The sequence below is a fragment of the Mercenaria mercenaria genome, chromosome 7, assembly GCF_021730395.1.
Source record: "Mercenaria mercenaria strain notata chromosome 7, MADL_Memer_1, whole genome shotgun sequence".
NCBI classification, from domain to species: domain Eukaryota; kingdom Metazoa; phylum Mollusca; class Bivalvia; order Venerida; family Veneridae; genus Mercenaria; species Mercenaria mercenaria.
The window spans coordinates 30,329,651-30,354,391 of NC_069367.1; the positions used below are offsets into that span (position 1 = coordinate 30,329,651).

At 36.9% G+C, this 24,741-nt stretch overlaps 1 protein-coding gene across 9 annotated transcripts in view; it reads right to left on the reverse strand.

Moving 5' to 3' along the window:
• Nucleotides 1–24,741, reverse strand: part of LOC123554648 (serine-rich adhesin for platelets-like) — a 153,787-nt gene that overhangs the window by 8,726 nt on the left and 120,320 nt on the right. For 6 of the 9 annotated variants that reach the window (XM_053547948.1, XM_053547949.1, XM_053547950.1 and 3 more), the window contains 9 exons: nt 19,127–19,296; nt 12,871–16,612; nt 12,370–12,459; nt 11,321–11,372; nt 6,749–6,862; nt 5,144–5,667; nt 4,571–4,717; nt 548–714; nt 88–233 (listed from right to left, as the gene is read on the reverse strand). In XM_053547948.1, the coding sequence (XP_053403923.1) occupies nt 88–233; nt 548–714; nt 4,571–4,717; nt 5,144–5,667; nt 6,749–6,862; nt 11,321–11,372; nt 12,370–12,459; nt 12,871–16,612; nt 19,127–19,296 (5,152 nt within the window). Of the gene's footprint in view, nt 1–87; nt 234–547; nt 715–4,570; nt 4,718–5,143; nt 5,668–6,748; nt 6,863–11,320; nt 11,373–12,369; nt 12,460–12,870; nt 16,613–19,126; nt 19,297–24,168; nt 24,594–24,741 lie in introns of those variants that run through there. The other 3 variants (XM_053547953.1, XM_053547947.1, XM_053547954.1) reach the window with 3 other exon arrangements.

The following is a 24,741-nucleotide window of genomic DNA, read 5'->3' on the forward strand; positions in this document are numbered from 1 at the left end:
ATATGACCAACAAAACTAGTTAAACTAAACAAAACAACATAATTACTCTTCCATGAAGAGAGAGAAAAAATACTTTTTTTCACTTACGTTTTATATATTTGAGCATGCGTTCTGAGCGGGCAATTTTTATCAGCGACCTTCCTGCGTACGTGGCCAGCGTAGGGTCAGCTCCGTATGATAGTAACAGCCGCAACATCTCAAGGTTATCGTTCTCAACAGCATCGTGGATCGGTCTACATTAAGTAGAAAGAAATGGATGATATAACTTTTATTTCTTAACCCTTACCCTGCTAAATTTCTATAATGAACTTGCCCATCTTTCAATCTGGACAGTACCATTAACTGTTAAAAGTGGTGCTTACCAAAAAGATAATGACTGAATGGCGGACAGTTCAGATCATGATCTACACGATTAATACGATTTCATAACAAACGAAAAAATTGTATCGATCAAAATCAACATAAAATATTTTTTGCTATGGAAAACTTTAAATGCCTAACATTTTTCAAAGACAAGGCGTACAAATTTAAAAGTTATGTTTACTACCTGATGCCGTCAGTTGAGCAACAATTGACGTCTGCTCCGTACGTCAGCAGGTGCTTGCCAATTTGCACCCGGCCTCGTAACGCACATTCATGTAAAGCGGTGTACCCAGCATTGTCACGAGCATTTACATCAACGGAACCAGTCGCAAGACTGTAAAGAACAACTTCCTGGAATGAAAAAAAAAATTATCTCAAAACTATGAAAAAAGCACAGCACTTATGTTGATAAGGCCCATGACTTCCTAACAAGAAACAGTGGAGAACGAGACTGACCCAAAAGAACTGAGTGAGCTTACAATCACTTTACGTTTAGGTATTTCTACTATTCGAAACAAAAAGCTCAGTATCAACTCCCTGTGGAAACATCTTCCCAATAGATCTGAAATGATTGCGTTAACTGATTTGGCAAACTTCCTAGACACATTAAATCCCAAATGATAACAACAATGAGAAATGTGTTACGCAGTTCTTCATCTATTCATTGACCTTCGTGCTCTGAAATCTATACAGTTTCGTTACAAGTTAGTAAGCACAGCAAACGTCTATACTTTATGAACTAAACGTTGATATTATTAGTTACACTGCTTGTTGGTGACAGGATACGGGATATACCCTGTCTCGAAAATCCATATCAGGCGAGAGCGAAGCTGTGTAACGATTTTATCTTGCTGACTACCCTTTACTTACATGCTATAATCTAATATTTTGTAAATTAACAAAGCGGCAGCCACTTTTTTAAATCAAAATTCATATCTGAAATGTACTAGCAGGATATGGAATATATCCTGTCTCCACGTGACGTCTATTGACCAATAGAAATGCAAGAAACTTGTAGGAGGCCAGATAAATAAATATTCATTGAATGAATTGAATTAACAAAAACTGAATGAACAGAAAAAGAGGTATTTTGCTGTGCTATGTAACCGTTACACTCAAAGTTTAACGCTGTACATCTTACGAGTATGAAGTAAGCAGACGATTAGTTCACTTTGCTGACAACTCGCGAAGAGCCACGAGTATTATATCACTATGCTGATCATCCGCGAACATCCATTAGTGTAATATCACCATACTGATCATTAACGAACATCCGCGAGAATAATATCACTATGCTAATCATAAGCAAACATCCGAGAGTATGATATCACCATCACATTGTTCATCATTCGCGAACATCCGCGAGTATATAATTACTATGCAGATCATTCGCGAACAGTGTCGTGCATGGTATGACTATGCTGCCCATAAACAAACATTCGCGAGTATAACATCACTATGCTCATAACTCGCGAACATCCGCGAGTATAATATCACTATACTGCTCATTAGCGAACAGTGACGTGCATGGTATATAATACCACTATGCTCATAAATCGCGAACATCCGCGAATATAATATTACCGTGCTCATTATTCGCGAACATCCGCGAATATAATATCACTATGTTGAGAATACGCCAATATCCGCGAATATAGCATTACTATGCTGATCATACGCGAACATCCTCGAGTAATTTATATGGCGAGCTAATATTACTAAGTTTATGATTCGCAAAAACCAGCGTGTATAAATTCAACATGTCTATCTTTTGCGAAAACAGTCGCGAATAACAGGCATTACAGTATGCTTTCTTTAAATCATGACAAAAATAATAATGCATGTTTGATGAGAAAAAGATGGTATCGTGTCTTTCTCGATCACTCAGGTAAAGACGAATCGACGCAAGTGTCAAAAAAATCATTAAATGCTTTTACATGCGTAACTGACTTAGTACGTTTACTTGTGAACTATTAATTGTTGAGGAAAAAAACTTGTTACTTGTTCGCATACGTACTAGACAAGTAGGATTTTTATTTAGTTTTTATATAGCGAGCTCGAGAATCGAGCTTTACGGTAACGCAAGTATACTTGCACACTTGGTGATGGATTTGAAAAGTTTCGTCGGAAGTTTTTAAAAAGCGCACCCTAGCGGATAGGTGCTCACAGGAAATACTTCTTTCCGGAGTGAATACAGAACTTCATTCAATTGCTAAAAAATATTCATCACTCAACAATAATGAAAGAATGATTTCCAGTTGTTTGAAAAAAAATATTGTTTTCATTTAAAAGATCAAGCATCGGCCAGAAAATGGAAAAAAATGTCATTAATAAGCAGAAAGAAACGGGAACGCTGAAATGACGTCACCGTGACACCGGCTTCCCATAAATTTTGCAACGTATGATATTCACTGTTACAGGTATGGTGACACTAAATGTAGACTTTTTCAAGTGAATAGGTTCTCTCTTGTGACTAGTGAATAGTTTCTTTGTGACAAATAAATGATGCATAATATTTTTAGCTAAATCCGATTTCTTTGAGCTCGCTTTGAGGCTTTGCCTTATTTCATATTATTCATCCATGTGAGTCGTTTGTTTTTTTAAGCACCTGATAACCTTAATTTCGTCGTTCATCATCATGAAGAAAGCAGACGATAAATCTACCGGAAACGTTTAACTGACGATAAAAATAAACCGGAAGCGTTTAGCAGACGCCTATTACCATGATCGCACTTACCATTAAATTTAAAACGGGAAAAAAAATCAAAAGCAAATGTATGCAAATATGCTTGATAACAAAACAATTTCCTCCTGGGTACAAAAAATGTTGGAAGTGTTAGTAGCTGAAAACCTTTAATGCAAATATTACGACGCAAATTAAATTTACCGAAAAATTAACCGCAATAAAAGTACAACTGTTAAAGGATAATATTACCGCTGAAAATGAAACATACTCAAGGCCGACTGAAAATATAATACTAAAGTATTTAATCATTTAAAGTGATTTGCTTTTCACGTGTTTACCTAAATCAGAAACTATTTATCATTTTATCTGATAGTCTCATGACATTCATAACTGAACGTACAAATTTAATCCATGTATTAACTAAAACGGTGTCCCTTTTAAGTTTTCACTTGTATCATACGGGTAAGTTAACTTTGCTCAATTAAAGGTAAACTGGACCCAAATCAAATATATGAAAATATAAAGCTTCGTTATCTGTTTTTATCAAAGATATCAATAACCGTTTATCTCCCCACCCACACTTAATTGAAGCAATTATTTTAATTTGGCAAAATATGATGACAGCATTTTGCAATTAATAAAAAGATACTCAGAATCATATTCATCAAACAATTTATATATTTCCCGAGAGATACGTGCAATATAAGATGATAACGACATGCACGTAATTGTATCATTCTACTTGCCACACAAATTGGTGATAAATCAATAAATATGATGAATGGTTCCTTTTAATTAAGGTTAATTGCTGCTAAATTTCGAAAATGGACTGGTCCATCATTCAATTAGGGCAGTACCGTTTATTATTTGAAGGGGTGTTTACTAAAAAATTTGCTGACTGAATAGCGAACTGTGCAGATCTTGATCAGACTGCACGGATGTGCAAGGTGATCAAGATCTACACTTGTCGCAAAGGCAGAATCAATCCTGTCTAGCATGATAAGGGTTAAAGACTGTACGTTACATCATGACTTCGCTTTAACTTCCGACTTAAAAGGAAATGCATTAGTTTATTGCATGTTAACTATCTTTAAAAAAAATAGACCAAAACCACGAAACGGAAAAAGATGTACCACACATATAACTAAAACCCATAGGGATTTTAAAACAGTTTCATACGTTCATGTTCATAACGTCAGAGTAAGATAAATATGACCACTTCCGTGTTAGTTCAGGGGTCAAAGTCAGATATAATTTTAGGAATTTAAAACTTTTTTTTCGATACCTTATCATTCCTTTAAACATCCTATGGTAAGCATATATAACGGTGAATTTACATGCAGTCGGTGATGTTGATGTAAAAGAGCAAAAACTTCTTATACGAAAAGATCCATCAATCCAAATAGGATATAAACATATTCTGCACTTGCCGTCTTCAGTACATTTGGGGAACGGACAGACGGACGGACAGATAATTTAGATAACTGGTTTAGGTAAGCTAAAAGTAAACATAGCTCTAACCTCGAGTCCCATTCTCGCTGCTCTGTGGAGCACGGTCTGACCAGAATCCTTGCCGACAGTTACACGTTTAAGATCAGCCGGCGCCGGAATGTTACAATGGGGATACAGGACTCCTGGGGTGTCCTGAAACTGATCTAGCTCTTGACCCTGTAAAAATGCAATATAATGTTACAGAAATAATTATTCTAAACAGTTTAGATCTATTCAATAAGGTCCATATTCTGCTTCATAAAAATAATTTGAAGACCGTTTCCCTGATCATTCATCAAATCATAAGGATAATTTCAAGGTAAATGCAAAATATTGAATAAATTATCCAATGCTATCACTAGTCAGTGTATCTGTTTGTAGGACGTCGACAAATACGACAGTGTTTACAAACAAAGGTTGCTTTTGCCCCAAAAGTCTTAGACTTACTTGAATATAAAGGTTTTTTTCTTGTTTTTGTTGGGTATAATGTCGCACCGACACAAATATAGGTCATATTGTGGTTTTCCAGGGGAAAGAATGCGGCTCTTGGTTTAAAAACGGTTTAATACAAACTCTTAAGCAAACACTTAAACTTGACCTTACCTCTTCATGGAAACTGTAAATTGCGTCTAAACGAGCACCAAATCTCGTACTTGGATCAAAGCCTCTCCCTCTACCTTTGTTAACTCTACGCTTTCTTTGAAAGATATATTTCTGTTTAAAGTGGAATCCTTTCTTCTTTTTCGTTGACGGTGCCTTTTTAAATCTGAGATTACTGTCACTTTTTCGTATAAACTGTTTAAATTCATCTTCATAGTTCTGAAAATAGTCCTCGTCTGTACTTTCATCCTCATTATGCCAAGTAGCGTCTGAATCTACCGCGTTGCCATGCAGATTTGAACCACGTTTTAATGTTTTATCCGATTCGATCTCATTATCCGAAAAACATGTTTGTTTGGTTTTCAATTTAGAGAGCCTCGATTTCGTTTCTCTATCCAGCGAGCTCGCGCGTCGTTGTCTTGTTTTCTGTGGGGAACCGCCTGTTTTCGCTTCATGGCTAGAAGAACGTCTGCTGTGTCTACGAGCGGGGCTACCAGTTTTTGCTTTTCGCCTGTGTGTTGTTGACGCTGTAAAAAGGCAAAGATGATACCTTTAAACTTACCAGTTTTCGGATAGTTAGATTATATTGCAACATTACTAAATATTATTAGTCTGCCGGATAACATACGCATAATAATGCCAGCTATAATAGAAATACTAACATTCAAATGATGGCATACGTATTTTTTAAAGATAAATTACAAACTTTGCATTTAGAACAGTTTAACTCTAATGATTTCAATACTGCAGCTTATTTTCGCATTTATTCTCATTTTTATACTAAGACTTATACTGATTACAATATTACATTCCCAAAAATAATCTGACGAGTTATCTTATTACAGGTCCCTAATGTCTGTAAAATGAATAGATGATATACGAATACAAGCATGAACATTTTATAATAATCGAGTGACAGTCCTCGTGGATTCCAGGGTTTGTTTGGAATTTCTAACCGAACGATTCCATAAAATCTGATTACCGCCTTAACCGCCTTATTACATCTAATTTGTGAAATTATTCGAAGTTTTGAAATACGTTTATGGCATTACAATTGCAACTGGGAATCAAATTTCTAATTAAAGTGTTCCCAAAACTTCACTGGTTTGTCCTTTTCTGTTCTGTTTTCCTGTTTAATATATTATTTTTTACTCTTAAAAGTATTAAGTTTTATGTAACTGTAACAAGGAAGTGAATTTTACGAATACAGCGCATTGATTTTCCGTAAAAAGTACAGTCAATTAATTTAAATAATCTTGTCACGAACCTGCGTGTCAGAGAAAAGTCCCTGGTTACTTAATCTAAAATCTCATTTGAATTAGGACTGTTTTTATTATCAACAATTTTTAAGGCTGTACCGTGTAGTTTGGTATTGATAAGATATTTATGTGTTTTAATAAAAACCCTTAGTTCCTTGAAATGTATAGATTACGTCTGGTGAAATACTCTGCACGACACTACAGGGCTATTAATCATTAACGTGACCTACAACTATTGGATTCTTCTTGAAAAATCATTTTCACAGAACAATAGAGGAACGTTTGCTCACAGTTCATACTTTTCTTGAGATTTGTGCTAAATGTTATATTGTTCAAACTGTACACTCACCCTTACCCGAGGATTTAGATCGTGTTCGTCGTGGTAAGACCTGTGGCATAAAGTCTACAAAACCCTTGTAGGACTTCCGCTTCACGTGGAATGCATGCCGGGAACGCAGGTCGCCTGGTTAAACAACAGATTACATGCATAAAACAAAAATACCAAAAGAAAATAAAAACACTGGAATAAAACAACAGCACCCAAAACAATCTTTGAATGAAATATGACCCCATTTGTAAGGGACATCTTTAAACAAGAGGGTCATGATGACCCTGGATCGCTCACCAGAGTAATATGTTTCAAATGTCAAACTGATGATTTTTAGAAATTTTTTGGAAAATTTTCCGATGTACAATCAAGTAACCCCTGGGGCGGGGCCAATTTTACCCCAGGGGTCATGATTTGAACAAAGTTTGTAGAAGTCGACTAGGCATTGTTACATATCGAATATCTAAGATCTAGGCCTTCTGGTTTATTTTAAGCAAATTTATGAAGATTTCCCTATGTACAATAAAGTAACCCCTGGGGCTGGGTCAATCTGACCCTCGGGGGGGGGGGGTCAAGATTTGAACAAATTTTGTAGAGGTCCACTAGGCAATGCTACATGTCGAATATCTAAGCTCTAGGCCTTCTGGTTTATTTTCAGAAAATATTGAAGATTTTTCTATGTACAATCAAGTAACCCCATGGGGCGGGGCCAATTTGACCCCGGGGGTCATGATTTGAAATTTTGTAGAGGTCTACTAAGGCAATGCTACATGTCAAATATCTAAACCTAGGCCTTCCGGTTTATTTTTAGAAATTTTTTGAAGATTTTCCTATGTAAAATCAAGTGACCCCTGGGGCGGGGTCAATTTTGACCCTGGGGTCATGATTTGAATTAATGTTGTAGAGGTCCACTAGGCAATGCTACATGTGAAATATCTAAGCTCTAGGCCTTCTGGTTTATTTTAAGAAATTTTTTTGAAGATTTTCATATGTAAAATCAAGCGACCGCTAGGGCGGGGTCAATTTTGACCCCGGGGGTCATGATTGAACAACTTTAGTAGAGGTCCACTAGGCAATGCTACATGTCAAATATCTAAGCTCTAGGGCTTCTGCTTTTTGAGAAGAAGATTTTTTAAGGTTTTCCTATGTAAAATCAAGTGACCCCTGGGGCGGGGTCAATTTTGACCCCGGGGGTCTGATTTGAACAAATTTTGTAGAGGTCCACTAGGCAATGCTACATGTGAAATATCTAAGACCTAGGCCTTCTGCTTTATTTTTGGAATTTTTTTGAAGATTTTCCTATGTAAAATCAAGTGACCCCTGGGGCGGGGTCAATTTTGACCCCGGGGTCATGATTTGAACAACTTTAGTAGAGGTCCATTAGGCAATGCTACATGTCAAATATCTAAGGTCTAGGGCTTCTGGTTTTCAAGAAGAAGATTTTTTAAGATTTTTCTATGTAAAATCAAGTGACCCCTGGGGCGGGGTCAATTTTGACCCCGGGGTCATGATTTGAACAAATTTGGTAGAGGTCCACTAGGCAATGCTTCATACCAAATATCTAAGCTCTAGGGCTACTGGTTTTTGAGAAGAAGATTTTTAAAGTTTTTCCTTTCGGTTGCCATGGCAACCAGAGTTCTGCATGGAATTCAATTCTTTGAACAATTTTTAGAGAAGACCATCCAAGGAACATCCCTGTGAAGTTTCATCAAAATTGGCCTGTTGGTTTAGGAGGAGATGTTGTTTAAAGGAAAGTGTGGACGGACGGACGGACGGACGACGGACGGACGGACGGACGGACGCCGGACGGTGAGTGATCACAATAGCTCACCCTGAGCACTTTGTGCTCTGGTGAGCTAAAAAAACCAGACACATCACTGGAACATGTATGCAGATGAGGACGTATGCTTGTGTTTTCGTGGATGAATAACCAAAAAGACTTGGCAGTTTATATTGACAATGAATTTCATCTAAGATAGACAGACTATCGTCTTAAAACACGTACAGTAATTGAGCCGTTTTCTATCAAATTTTCTTTCCATAAATGAAAACAGAGGAACTGAACTTAATGTGTCTAGACAAATTGTGTAATTTTCCCTAGTGTTCATTTTGCTTGTAAACCGACATTTAAACAACAAAGTACATACGCTCAGCGTGACAAAAGAGTAACGGCAGTTTTAGAGACCGGTACTGAACAAGCGATGGCGGTAACAATGAATTGTGCCCATGTAGTCTGAGCCGGGCAAAGACCTCAGAGGGTTGCATCGGCAATGGATCTAGATTAGCTTGATTTTACGAGAATGAATACACATTTATGCTGTTTTTTGTTTGTTTTTTTTTTTTTTTTTTTTTGAGGGTCGTGTGAAATCTGAGTAGATCTACACAGTAAATTGCGTAGGCATCTATATGATAAATATGATGTTAATGAGGGTAGCACCACACAGCTTGCGATCCGTGTGGTTGAACCAAACCTTTATTATTAATGGCCATAACATGGCTGACGCATATTCTATTCCTGGCCACTGATAATTAAAACACAGAGATCATTGACGTAAAAGGCTAGGTCTTTGCGATAATATATTTCGTATCTATTCAAAACAATAATACATTCCCTCAGCCGTAGTTTAGTCAGTACTTCTGAAAAGGGTATAAACACCATTGTCGGTGTGTACAGTGTTTACCAGAAAATTATACATTTTATATATCTTTCGGGAAAAAAAACTGGACGTGACTACGCATTGCATGATCAATCGCCCGGCAGGTTGGCTACAACCCGCGACTGGAACATTCTATAGGCACTTCATCCAGGTCGGAGTATTTCTATTAATACATACAAATAAAGCAAACTATTCTTATAAAATATAAGCCGTTTTTGAATAACTTGCAAAACATCTGTTTCTTAGTCGAAATTAATGTCATTGTTCGTCAGACAAACGATTCCATCTGTAACCAAAGTCTTAAATCCATTGCGTGAAGTTATCAAAGTCTTTAATCATTCTCGTTCTAATATTTCAAATATATCCTACATTTTTTGCACAATAATAGCAAGTAGTACGTCTGCTAAATCAATAACACTCCGCGCTGTTATTTATTTCACAGAGGGCGAAATCAATGCTAGATAAGTTTACGCCATCAATAAAGTGCTCGTCAAAATGAATAAACGGGGAAGTGAAAAAAAAAACACGCAAATAAATTCTAAAAGATCCAATTATCCAAATAAAATTGGTCATATCTTAGAATTGCTGCACAGTCGTAGAATCGATCTAATGTGCTGGTACGTGACAATATCTTTTTTATTATCCTTAATTCGTGCCTTATATCATTGAGCAATTCGTTTCCTCTTTTTGACCAAAGAGCATGGGTTTTAATCAAGTATGGTACAGCAACGTCGTTCTGTTACCAGTTCAACATCAGACTTGAAAAAAATCTTACTTGAAGTTTCAAAATTAGTTATTTTCATAATTGTTAAAATTATCTTTAAAAAGAATAGTCGTATTTTATAATCATGACAAAACAGAATCCTAAATAGTATTGAATGATCACACCGTCTATTCATACAAGATAAACAAATCAAATGATATTGTTGTTTTTGACAGGTAATTACTAGCATTGGTGGTGAATATGATATGTTATAACGCTAGAAAGAAAACATCGATTCGTATTAAGGAAACTGTAGTAACAAAACGGTATATGAAAATGTTTACAGTGAGCTGCGACCATGAGAAAACCAACATAGTGCGTTTGCGACCAGCATGGATCCGCGCAGTCTGGTCAGGATCCATGCTGTTCGCTTTCAAAGCCTACTGCAATTAGAGAAACGGTTAGCGAACAGCATGGATCCTGACCAGACTGCGCGGATGCGCAGGCTGGTCTGGATCCATGCTGGTCGCAAACGCACAATGTTGGTTTTCTCATGGTGCGGCTCATTTGTGTATTACAAAACGTATATGCTGTTTTCAGTCAAACATCAAAAATGAAATTTTGTACAAAATTTATACCTCTTTTTAACGTGAAAAACAAAATTTGATTATTTAAAACCTCAAATACAACAAACCTGCTACAATCTCAGCTTTAAAACATAATCATTATGCATGAGAATCTTTAGGCAAATTCTTATACAAATTCAATCTTTAGGCAAATTCTTACGGCGCAAATTCATATTAAAATATTTAAACACTGGTTGTTTTTATTCATTTTTTGGTTTATCTAAGTTGTCTTAATAGTTTTGTCCTTTGGACCGCTTTCTTTGTTCTGACCATGTAGAGGCAACTAAAATTTCTTCGCGAATAAATTTTTGAAACAAAGTACTCCCAACGCAAGCATATCCACGTCTGCTATCGAACATCGGTCATCTTTTATGTAAGTTTTTAATCATATCGTATCAACAAAAGTAAGTTCTCATTACCCTCGATTCTAACAATAGAACCATTGCTACCAAAATTAGCTCAACAAAATATACTAGCAGACTCCGAAATGCACTCAGTTCCACCATTTAACAAACAGCCAACAAAATACCACTTAAGTAACGTATAAAAAGCATAGATACCATCTTACAAGCAAAATACATGCAGAACGAAGCTAAAATTGTCATACCTTCTTGTTTGCTGTTCCTGCGGTGCCTGGCTTTTTTGATCAACCTATCGGCCTGGAAAACAAATAAAAAATCACGTGCCGTATATCTAAATGATACAAAATAGCAAAGTCAGAGTAAGCCTTACTGGGCAGTTACTGCCAAAACTTATCCAAACATTTAATATGAATTTTCGAAACGGCAAAATGTATGGGCATCAAAGTTTAATTTTGATCATTTTCATATATAGTTATTATTGTGGACGACACGTTTTAGCAGTCATGTAAGTAAGCGGTCGCGTCCTCAAAATTATTACTAAAAGAAGCTATCGTGCAGTTTTACTGTCATAGTTGGAGTCAAGGTTATTCGAAAATCTAAACTTTTCTTAAAGATGTTTAGCTAATTTTGGTTACAATTTTTCCCGGCTTTCCACATCAACATACGTTTTATATCAATTTGTACAAAAAAAAAATCTTACAACAAATGTTCATATTTTGTGTTTCGTCTTAAAACCAGGTTGAACTCGTTAAACGTTTTCTAATCATCCATCAGCAAACCTTTTTGTTTCCTTTTATATTCGACCTTGATCTTGACAAATTGTGCACATAAAACTATTTGCATACTTATCTATGCATTTGTCTTAGTTGAAACAATAAACACGCTGTGTTTTTGCTAGTAAACAACGCTTAATTATAATAATGAGTCCATTCTTTTTCGCTCTTCTTTTTCTTCGTGGGTTTATCTTAATAAATATTGCGACTTTCTAGTTTTTCAAGACTTTGGAAAACTCTTGGTGGTCTCGGCAAACCGACCGACATTAGCAAAAAGATTTAACCTCTCAATGGGTTTTAAAACTAACCCTGTACCAAGGTCTTTAACACTGTTTTAATAGTAAATCGATTTTAATTTTCTAAATATTGATCCTGAATAAATGCCTCAAAATTTCAAATGCAACTTCTTAATAAGTTATCATTAAGATTTTTGAAAGATTTTATAACCAGCTGTTGTTAACAGAGATTGGTGACAGTTGTTATCTTTCTGGCCAAAAACGATATTTTGCTTAAGACGTTACCTGTTGTTTCGTATTTGAATGTTTATTCTTTCTTTGTAATTGATTTTCTCGAGCCTGTTCGTCGTCGCCGTCGTAATCTGTGTTTGACACCTGCATTAAGATACATTTCATAGTTTAGATATGTCATATAGAAATTAAAATGTTCAAACGTCATCATTTTGAGATAGTTGCGGAGTTTAGTAATAGGGCTTATCTAGGACATTTCAAGACATTTAATATGTACAATTGCTTATTTTATAATATCAGATAATGCCTCCAAACTGATGTTTAATTCACTGTCTTGTCTGTGTTACTTGTTTAAAGCCACAACTATAGGCAACTATTGTTCACCGGTAGATATCGGGTGTTCAAAACGGTAAAATTGTTCTATTTAATAAAATATATCTGTAAAAAAGTGTGTTATTTTGTACAAAAGTATATACATGTTGATATTAAGGACGAAAGTCTGTAGAAGTGTGCTATTTGGTAAAACTAGGTCAACGAGATGATTTTAAGTCTTACCATAATTATATCTCGACTCTCGGCTTCATCTTGATGATACTGGGTCCACTGCAGAGCTGTTTCTGTACTTCTGCGTAAACCTTTCGCACTGTCGCCAGGATTTTCAGGCCCCATTTCAGAGCTAGACTGTTGAGCAACAATTTCACTAAATGCTCCGAACACATTTCTTCCTTTACTTTTTAGAGATTTAATTTGTCTGTCGCGTTCTAATACTGGTTCATTCTTCACCATAGCAGGCCAGCTTTTGCTCTTTTTATTCATCATTGAACTCTTTCCATTGCTTTTTTCATTGCCGCTATTGGAGTTGTCTCTATGCCTATACAGCATTAATTTCTTCAGACCAGGAGACATACGCTTTGAATTGCTATTTTCATCAAACAATGAATCAGCATTAAAAGATGGTAAACTTAAATTAGAATCTGATTTTTCACCTTCAGTGTCAAGCTCTTGTTTTACTTGGACAGAATCATTATTGTCAGTTTCACTGCGTTTGAATTCTTTATCAAAAAGCACCTGGTCCCCGAACAGAGATCGCGTGACTATATCCGCCATTTTATCGTCTTCTTCGTCAAAATCGCTATCTATTTTACCAGCCACATTCTTATCTCGCCCTTCTAGAGCGTCTGCAACTGCTTTACCGTGAACTATCGGAGCTACATTTGCAACAGGAATGTTTTTAGTCTGTGATAATTGTCGCGACAAGAACACTTTACCTTGCGGTTGAGAACTCAGTTCCCTCCGTACCGTTTCATAAACTGATTCTTTGTCTTTGTTGACTGAACCTTTCACCGCGTCTGATATTAACCTATGTAAATGTTCTTCTAGGCTATTTATTTCCTTTTTTGAAGAGTCACTGCCTTGACCTGTTCTTGACGAATCTTCTAAATGTGGCGGTTCGCCAACCGCAGGACTTACAAGAGGCGTATTTCTGTTTCGTTCCTGTGGACTAAGAATGGGCATTTTTGGGGACGAGGGATAACCGTGCTGATTTGATTCTTTGTCAGATTTTCTTGCAGCGTACTTTGCACTCTCCATTGGAACCTTTTCATTTTGATCAATATTTACAGTATTAGTAGTATTTTTGAGATCTTCCTCTTCCTGTCGGAACGCATTTAATATCATTTGTTTTCGCGACATTAGTTTTGGATGTTTAGAAGAGTTATTTTCAGTCTTTGAACTAGCAATGACACTTGATCTAGCTGTTGAAAATGATGATGATGATGATGATGAAGATGTTAATGAAGATGATGAAGAAGATGATGTTGCTGTTGATGTAGGTGGGCTTACTTTGTGTCCCGGTATGGCTATTTGTAATGGAACTGTGTAAGAAGAATCTTCGCTCTTAGTAACATTAGTGTCAATGTTCGAAGTTTCCTTCGAGCCAATTTTCTTAGAACTTTCAATATTTTCTTTCTTAACAGATAAGTCCAGTTGAGCACTATCAGTTTTATGAACAGGTGATGAATTTGCAGATCTATCAAATTCTTCAAGAAGAGATCTATTTGCGAATGGATTTACTAATTTATCATCGTCAGTCTTTTTGAGTTCCCTCATAAGGAACTGACTAAAAGGGTCCATGTCGGACGAACCTTTGGTAAGTCCACTTGTTCCTTTTGTTATAGACCTTTCACTCGGACAGGTCTTTAATGAGATCATTTGACGTTCACTTCCGCCACCTACATCATGCTTTTGAGTGTTAGATCCTGAGTTAGGACTGACTGGACTTTTTGAAAAGCTATGTCGTCTCTCATGGCCATCACTAGAAACACTGCGAGAATAATCAGCCGGGTCGCGACCCTGCTGTTCCTGAAAAGACCTTCGCCTTACTGAATTTTTACTCGAGGACCCGGGAAATGCACTTTGTGCATGTTCACTTGCGTCTCTATGTTGAACTGTTTTTGTGTAATTCTTATTATGCGCAGCAGCTCCACTGAAACTAGCGTCACCCCTTTGCTCCGCAACTCTTTGCTGGATTTTCATAACTTCTTTGCCGGACAACATGTCATGTTTCTGAGAATAAGATCTATCTCTTGCTGCCACTATTTCTTGCCGAATTCTGTTAGTTTGGTCACTACTGTAGTCAAAGCGCTGCATTTGCTGTGACTCGCTGGAGACTCTATGAGCCGTCGACTCAGTTGCTCGTCCGCTTCCCCTTACAACGCGGGGTGGAATGTATCCTTGCGGTCTTTGAATAACACTCGGATGGTGTAAAGCTAGTCCTGCACTGTTTGGTTCATTCCTAACCATATAGTTTGCTGAACTCTCGTTTGTTTCCTTCGGAATTCCATATCTTACGGGCGGCGGTTCATATCGGATTGTATGCTGCATTCTGGCCACATTTAACATCGCTTGTTGACTTGGATACGACGTTTCCTTATTACGTGCATTATATTTATTTGTTTCTGCAACGATCTGCTGCTGTGCGATTAAATCTGGTCTATTTTGAACGGCATGGACCTGTTCAAGAGCATGTGAGTGTTCCTGGTGAATGTCGGATAAAGGGACCGGCTGACCAACTCGTATACACCTTGCTTGCGACGAATAATCACCTCTTTCTTTCCGCAAGCTGTCCTGATATGAGGCTGTAGCAGAGGCGGGTTGCCTGGACTGCGTATAGGGCGAATGTTGTCCTCGACTCCCGTAAAGGCCTTGTGTCGCTGCCTGAGTCTGAGACACGCGACTTTCGGCTTGTTTTTGCATGTCATGCATAAAATAGGCCATTTTCTGCTGGTCCTGAGGTGTCATCATTTTCTGTGACAACATCGCAAGCTGTTCCCGAGATTTTTGAGCTTGTATCTGTCTCTGATATTGAATCGTCTTCTGCTGCATCAGTTCTATATCATTGACTGTACTTGTTTGACCGCTGAAGCTTCTGTTTACTTCCGGTACTTGTCTTTGGTACATAGTTGTGTTCGGATACGGTAACTGACGGCTACGGTCATCGAAATCACCGAGTTCGCTAGATTTACCCGTTAAGATCCTACTCGTTGGTCCAACGATGCGTTGTTCTGCCGGAAGTCTTGGATAAGCAGGTTGCTGGGAAATGTGGCCGGTTTGCTGTGTGCTATTTGCATTTACCGTGACCTTTTGAGTTGGTTCAAAGAATCCCTTTAAAGCAACCGATTCCGTCATGCTTTGTGGACTTCGTTTTACCGTAGCAATTGATTCATATGGCACATGACTTTTCTGTATTGCGGAATGCATTTGTTGTGAAACTGCGGCACCTGCCATACCATACTGACTAGTTCTAAGCTTCTGACTTTGAGCCAGATGGAGCTGTCTTGTCGTCTGCTGAGTCAAATGTTGTCGTTGGATATCGGCATACTGTTGCTGGGTGGCGAGAGAAGACGGACTAGTCTGAGAACTTGTTTTGTGCAAAGCAGTAGGATATTTATTCATGGCTAGTTGTTTCTGTATAATTTTATTCCTTGCCATTGAATCCCCATGGAATGGCGTTTCCAGGTTAAAATTGGGATGTCCCTGAGGGTACGCGTAATCTCTTGTTACACAGAGACGTTTAGCCATAGTGGCTTCGGAGAGGACACTGTGTCTTGTAATTTCGCCATATTCGGTTGTGTCCGCACAGCGCTTTCTAGTTTTTACAGATAAATCAAGCGGACTCTCCACTTGACGACGGCCCTCCGAGAGATCTAATGGTGGTGTCAAATGGCTCTTACTTGACGATTTAAATACTGTCATTTGATGCATTGTGTCTTCTTCGTTAGGAACATCCACCCAAAGCCTGAAATATCGAAACAAAAAGCAAAATATATTAAACGGTATGACGTCACTAAATATTGTCTATTTCGACGTCTACGCACACCTTCGTTGTTTTGCTTACGTTTCAGAGTTTAAACCAAATACATAAATAGATCAAACACAAGATTAAAATTTATCTGTATGTACAAGCATATAAAGAAACTGTTTGTCAAAGTTACCTTTTGAATATCAGGGATACCGACGGATACATTTGCATGTGGTGTGTCGTCTGACGAATTAATCCGAATGAACCCGTAACTTTTTGAAGAAGTTAAACAAAAAACAACATGGAATACCTCTCACTTAATCAAGTTTGAAAGTCTTTCGACCACTAAATATAAATACATGACGTGTTAAGAACCTTGTACTTTTTGATAATAAAGTAATTTCAGTTGATAAACGGAAGTGGTTGAAATAAGAGGGTTATCTAAGTCTAGCCGAGCTTGAGGGGACTGTGGTGAAAAAAAAACCTGAAAATAATGTTTTACGCAAAATTACAATTTCCTTAAATGATGATATAGGTGTCGTTAAATTTAAATCAATTTTTATTCGAAATTGTGGTAAACAAGCAAAAAAGAAATATGTCTGAAGATACATGTTCATTTAAGCGGAAAAGTAAATTTGAAACAGTGTGAAAATTGTGGGGGTTTTTTTTCAACTTACATCAACTACGTCGAATTTATCACATGCATTGCGATCGTCCTTTTTCATTTTAATCAAGAAATATACACAGAACATAAAGAGAAAACAAACCAGATTTTACGACATCACGAAAGACGAACATTTTACGACAATATCTATTACGTGACGGAACACTCTTATCTTGATGAAATAATTGAAATGTGCATCATTACTTCACGCTTTTAAGCCATGAAGCATTCCAATTTCCGGTTCCTAATATAGATTATAATCGTCTGCTTATTACAGAAGATAACTTATCTTCTAATGGATGCATGATTGTCTCTGGTAAAAAAATACTCACAGGAGACTGCACGTCAAATGGAAATAATAAATTATAAGATAACTATTTTTACAGTGCAAACAAACATAGAATATTACGACTAGTAAAAAGTACGTGTGTAGTTATCAATTAAATGTAACAGAATATGAGCCACGCCATGAGAAAACCAACATAGTGGGTTTGCGACCAGCATGGATCCAGACCAGCCTGCGCATCCGCGCAGTCTGGTCAGGATCCATGCTGTTCGCTTTTAAAGCCTACTGCAATTAAAGAAACCGTTAGCGAACGGCATGGATCCTGACCAGACTGCGTGGATGCGCAGGCAGTTCTGGATCCATGCTGGTCGCAAAGCCACTATGTTGGTTTTCTCATGGCACGGCTCATATATTGTTAAGGTAGAGACAATTTCTTCCTGGTGATAACTGTTTTAGAATTCCGGTTTCTTTTTACCATACATGTTATTTTATCAAAACCTGCCTCTTTTTGATGTCCCTATTTCCGTTTAAAACACACACTTACACTTGTTCTCTTCGTTGTCCGTTATTGTTGTGAACTGAACTCAAAGGATTGATCAGTGAACTGCCCTCAAAGGACTGATCAGTGAACTGCCCTCAAAGGATTACACAGTGAACTGCCCTCAAAGGACTGATCAGTGAACTGCACTCAAAGGATTACCCAGTGAACTGCCCTTAAAGGACTGATCAGTGAACTGCCCTCAAAGGATTGGCCAGTGAACTGTCCACAAAGGATTGCCCAGTGAACTGGCCTCAAAGGATGGTCCAGTGAACTGCCATCAAAGGATTGATCAGTGAACTGCCTCAAAGGATTACCCAGTGAACTGCCCTCAAAGGACAGGGCAGTGACCTGCAATCAAATGACTGCTCAAGAGGATCGCACTCAAATGACTGCGTAGCGAAATGCAATGAAATGCCACCGCAGAGAATGCACTCAGATGACTGTGTACTGAAATTGAACTCAAATGACTTCGTTCACGATTTAAAGAGAATTCCGTCGTTCCGTACTAAGTTCACTCATATACAGGTAATGTCATTCCATTATTTGAGATAACAGTTTTGAAATTCTTTTGGAAAGTAGTACAGAAAGGTCATATTCATGTCCTTGTTCCTAAAATTGTTCTGCACTAGAACTATTTACTACAAACGATGTTCTTACCTGGTTCCCAGTCAATATGAAGAATGACAGGGGAAAAAACATGCAGAGTGGAACGTTCATATTTCTACTGTCAGCAGTTTTGTTTATCGGATTTAAATGAAACAAAAGAAACAGATTGGTCGGCATTAATTCTCCAACAATGAACGTATACAAGCATCGAATGGTACACTATAACCCTGACCTTTAGTCAGTACATTATACACTCAATGCGTGCGTACGTCCAATAGGTGAGAATTAATGTTTGCGAAAACATATTAACACTATTTCTCGTCCATTTATCACATCTTGCGAGTATGCACAACACTGAGAAATGTACGACCAAGATAAATATGTATTTTCGTAAAAAAATCAACTACAACTTACCCTTTAGAAGTTAAATCCGTGCCTTTCGGCTGTTGTTGCTGGCGAGATATTGACTGTTGGAGGGGCTGCTGTTGCTGTTGCTGGGGCGGACCAGTTTGTTGTTGCTGTTGTTGTTGTTGAGACGGCCATGACTGGAAATTTCTGCCGTCGCCGTAAGGTACATTGTACATCTGAAAATACAACAAAGTATTTTTGATAAAGATGAAAAAAAATAAAACCTATTTATAAATCAATCTAGCTTACGTTATAATAAGCTGTGATTCATAAATACGTATGCAGGAAAGCTGCGTCATTAAAAGATTACAAAAACGACAGAAGTGAGAAGAAATATGTTGTCTGTTAATATATTCATAACGAGTATTACTTAACTAGATCGGGGATGCTGTATTCAGCACCGGATGTGATACGGCCTGGAAACTCCATGTGAGCTGAATACAACATCCCAGGTCAAGCTATTGTTATACTGACCCTTGTATTGTTTAATATTTACTTCAACATTTTTGTTTGTTTGTTTACCGATAGGTCAGATTTCTTTGTTGCTATTATTAGAACTCGGTGTGTCAAAAATGAAAGTAGTCTGGCAACATGTGCAATACAGGATTTACAGTACAATACGGAATTTGTTTTCTGCCTGTTGGTACTGATTTGTAAACTATACAAGCCATTCTTACAGAATTAATATACGTATGTGATAAAAAACCTGTATTGTAAATAATTTGATTACAGTGTTTTTGCGCAGATATTTTTTATTGTAAGTTCCAACCATTTAATAACAAAATTGACTTAATTTGTTCACGAATCCCGAAAACAAAACACTGTTACGAAATTTATGGATCAAACTATAGCATAAAAACATAACACTTACTCCTACACAAACACTGAAAAATGTAAAAAGGTTTTCAAAAATAAAGTAATAAGCTTTTGATAGCAAAATTCAGATTCAGCTGCCTTTGGCTGTGGCATGAAATTAAATTCTTCTAAAGCTTAAGGCCATTTTCACCGAGATATTCGAAAAACAAATATGTACATAAAGTTACCGAATTCAACCACGTTTCAATTTTGACAGGAGTTCTTCCTATTGTACTACATATCATATTTGTTAACCGATCCCTACTCAAATTTTATCATAAATTGTATGAATGTCAAGACTTGATAACAATAAAAAAAAATGATTATATTGAAGTTGTGACGTCATACTTGCTGGGTAGGACTTTAATAAACAAGCGACTGTGGAGATACGTTTAAAAAAAGTTATTAAAAGTATCTACGTTTAGCTAGACACTCCTACAGTTTGGTATATGTATAGATAATGACTCGTAGGCTTAAAAAGTATACATAATGGTAAATTAATTTTACTTCTCTGCTGGTAAAAATAAACAGCCAATTATAGCAACCACGACATTTGTATCTAATTATTGAACAAGTCTGTCTGTTTTAAACATTTAGCGCATACATATCTGTAAAAGGAGAAAAAAATGACGACATAATTAGCTAGTGCGACATTTTCTGACACCTATGGTGCAAAATGTGTCATCTGAACGGGAACTAGACAACAACGCCTTTTAATAGCATAGTCGACGAGAACAAAGTAACAACACCGTTAAAGAACACGATCTGTTACAACGCCGCCATATGTATCTTGGCACTAGTTAAATCTGAACTGAAATATCGAACTGTAACTGTCACAACATAAGTACACTTGTACTAACAGTTACAACAACTGTTATAAAGGCTACACGTGTATAAACAGGTAAGTTTTGTAACTTATACGACAGTCTTTTATGTAACGCATACGGAAAAGTCTGGATAGAACAGTTACCGTGCGAAAAAAACTTTAAAAACAGTTTTTACGCATTGGAATGTATGTATACATTTTGTAACATTTGGTTAAGGTGAAATAAATATTACTGCGATGTTTCGATTCACGTTAAAAATGTTACTAAATGGATATGAACGTGCCCGGGCTGTTGGTTCGCCTACCCTGTTTCGGTTTGTGAATACCAGGATATGACGTTTTTTTTCCTCGAACTTTTAAGCGATATACATTAATAATCAAGGCAAGGACTTCCGCTCATAACATAAATAAAAATCGAAGAAAAAAAGTAAACGTCAATTTTGATTAATCGATCACGTAATTTCCTTGAAAACCTCTAGTACGTACAGAATATGCTGACTAAAAATATCGCATTTCTATTAGTTATTGCTCCATGTGTGTGAAGTTGGCGGCCTAGCAGCCTAGCAGCGTAAAGTTGGCGGCCTAGCAGCGTGAAGTTGGCGGCCTAGCGTTGCGCCACCTATACGTATCTTTAGTATCTTCATGATCTTGGTAAATGCAAAACATCTTGCGTCCTCTCACTCAAACTACTGACATATACCAAAAAGCTTATATCAGTAATCTAATGCAACTAAAAGGCAAATCTGACCCTAAATTTCGCAGAAGGTTACATTCTATTTACCTGAAGCCCTAAGGTTGAGGCATGTCTTAATAGGAATTCAACTGAACAAGACGTTTATAAGTTCACGTCTGAGTGTATTAAAGATGATGCAAACCGCGTCTGTTGCAAAATGTATGAGTCGCTTTAAGAATACCACCTTTTTTCTAGTTTTAGCTCGGGCAATGTTTTTGTGCAATGAATTAAACAGATTTAGACGTATGACAAAATTTCCTTCAAGTTATGTCACGTGATTCATGCGATGTCATCGTCATCCCTTTGCGCAGTAGACCGAAACAAGTCGAACCACTGTGCGACCACAACAGACCAAATTTGCCGAAAATCCATCAGCAATGCATTGGTAGTTGGAAGGGTCGGGCGATTTCAAAACACCTAAATTTACGATCTAATCTCTCCAAAATTATCAACTAGATTTATTATTCTATGTATTAGAAACTTGGATCGTTCAACTTCCGCAGTAGTTTGCAGGAGACTGACTCAGTATGAGGTATTCATTTGCAGGAAATCCTTTATACATTCTTCTCACGTGCTGTCCGCTTTGCAGGTGCCCGTGGCGGTACATATTTCCAAGAAATGAAAACCGCGAATTTGTTTTCCAATAAGTCATCTATGTTATTCGCCTAAAGGTATTTATGCAAGCCTAAACCAGCATTTACTTTTTCCAGCCACAGGCTGGTAATGATTTAACCTTTACTTCCTGTAAATATCTAAGGTGAAGGTCATTGAACATACGATTTAAACTGTACATTTTGATTTTGATTGGAATAGATAATATTTTCTTAAGGGGTGTGCAGATGCTCTGAGCTGTATTGTTAGACAGTATAATCTGCTGCAATGCTCCTTTGAAAATATCTTCCGTCATAAACCTATACCCCCTCGGTAGTCAAACTGCAACAGAGTTCGACTACTAATAAACGCTTTACAGTCAACTCGTTCCCTAGTCAACTCGTCCCCCAGTCAATTCGACCCCATTTTGGTCATTTGGTATCCCTTGACAATTTCAGATTGGTCATTTCGTTCCTCACTTTTCGGCCCCTCCTTTTTAGTCTATATAAATACCCGATCGTATGTAAAAGTGCAGAGTGCATGCACATTTCGTAGCTTAAAGTGTACATTGGCTAATGCGACCGTGTATCTTTTTTAAAGATAATTATTGTTTATAAATTGCATTTCGAAAAAAATTAAAACAGCCATTTAAAAATCACGCCGTCGTTTTCAATCCTTTAAAATCGTGTGCCCTTACTGCACCGAAGAATATTTTGTGTGTAACAACTCGTTTTAAGGACATATTTCAATTAAGAAACCGCCCGTTTGTCATTTCTTCGACAACCATGAGCATAAAGGCCGCTATTACCCAATAATGGAATATTGAATCTCCGTACAACATTCACTTTCGCCAGAAAATCCATTTCATGCTTTCAACGCTTAAAACTGATACAATTTTGTTTTTGTAGGCACTACATTTTACTCTTGAAGTCCGCATCGCGCTTGTCCGTTGGCTCCGCATGGCATCAGAAGTGCATCACTATCTACCAATGCAATAACATATTGTCTCTAGTGGCAATAGCTAACAGATTCTTCCGCGACCGTGAGTAAAAATACCCATTCAATGAGACGTAAGGATAAAATTTAATTTTTACCGTTTGCCATTTTTACTGTTGCCCAGCAAACCTCACCAAGGTTTACTTTTGACTTCTGTGTAATGTGAAATACCGGGTATGCATAATATACAACACAATCAGACGCAAAGACTTGATAGAATTTCACAGTCAAATTAAACTCTTGTTCAGAAAATGAATATCAACTGTCTATAATGAATGCTCAATTTCTGTCAGGGCAATATTTTCAAAAGTGAACGGCCCGGATCCACATATACGAATAAATAAAATGCTCACACACCTTTTTAAAACTATATTTCTGAGAAGGAATGCTACGAAGAACAAAGAATTTCCAAAGATTCATCTGTTACAACATGCCGTGCGCACCATATACAGTTACAATACGAGTATATTTGTACGTAACAGTTCAAAAGAAATGTTTCACCTAGAGGCAATTTGAGATCTCTATTGACCAGCAAACAAGCCGCACACCTGATATTAAGTGTAAAAAAAACCACTGTCAGACGATTTGCCGAAGAAAACACAATTCGCTATGGTAAGACCAAGACCTTGGAAAAGATAGTTCATAAACCACAACGACAAAAACTTATACTAAAAAGATATATTTTACAGGTGTTTTCCATTTGAGATATTTTCATAACGCTACTTTATTTAAACTTCAAAATACCTCATCAATTCAATCTTTGCAACTTAATTTCTCAGCGTAATGCTCCACTTCACTTCTAATCAATTTGATAAACAATTTGATAAACAAATAACAACATTTAAAACTTTCACCTGCGACTAATATAAAACAAATACATTCACAAATAATCAGCTATAATTTAATCAAACCATTGTACGCTTTAAAAAACTGAAATACCGTATGTTTAACCTTAAGAAGAAAAAAACACACGCTTTTATCCGTCTATACTATTCATAATTTTTTTTTCATTTCTTTATCGTATACTTAAAAGCAATAACTCCTTACCTTAAACAGTCGCTAACATTTCGTTCTGTTGTCTACACTGTAATATTACCCGAGAAAGAGTTATGAGTTCTTAAAACGGATAAATTTTCAGCTGTTTAATATATCCAATACCATTAACGCTCCAATCACTAACTGGTATATTTCCCAATCTACTGAACCGATATACACTACACCAATAATATATATTTTGTTATTAAACTCTCCTCATAAAAATGTAAATTTCATATACGTCTAGTAATTTGCCACCGAATTTTTTTTTTATCTTAATTCCCCATCAAAATAGGAAAAAGAAATTGAATTAATCCAAAATGTCATAGACGATAAATGTGACTCTTTAAAACAAACACACGTGGTACTCTCAGAGAGAATTTTCCAATATATAATACTTTATCATTGTCATGACATATACCAGCTTCTTCGGTTCTCTAAATGAGAGACGCACGTAAGACAAAAACGCGTGCGGCTTTTAAATCAATACCAAGTATGTCGCTAAGTTATACAGTTAGTGACTTCTCACAAATCTCATGTGAAAACCTGATACGACAATGTTTAACCGTTCAAAAAGTCGTTGCG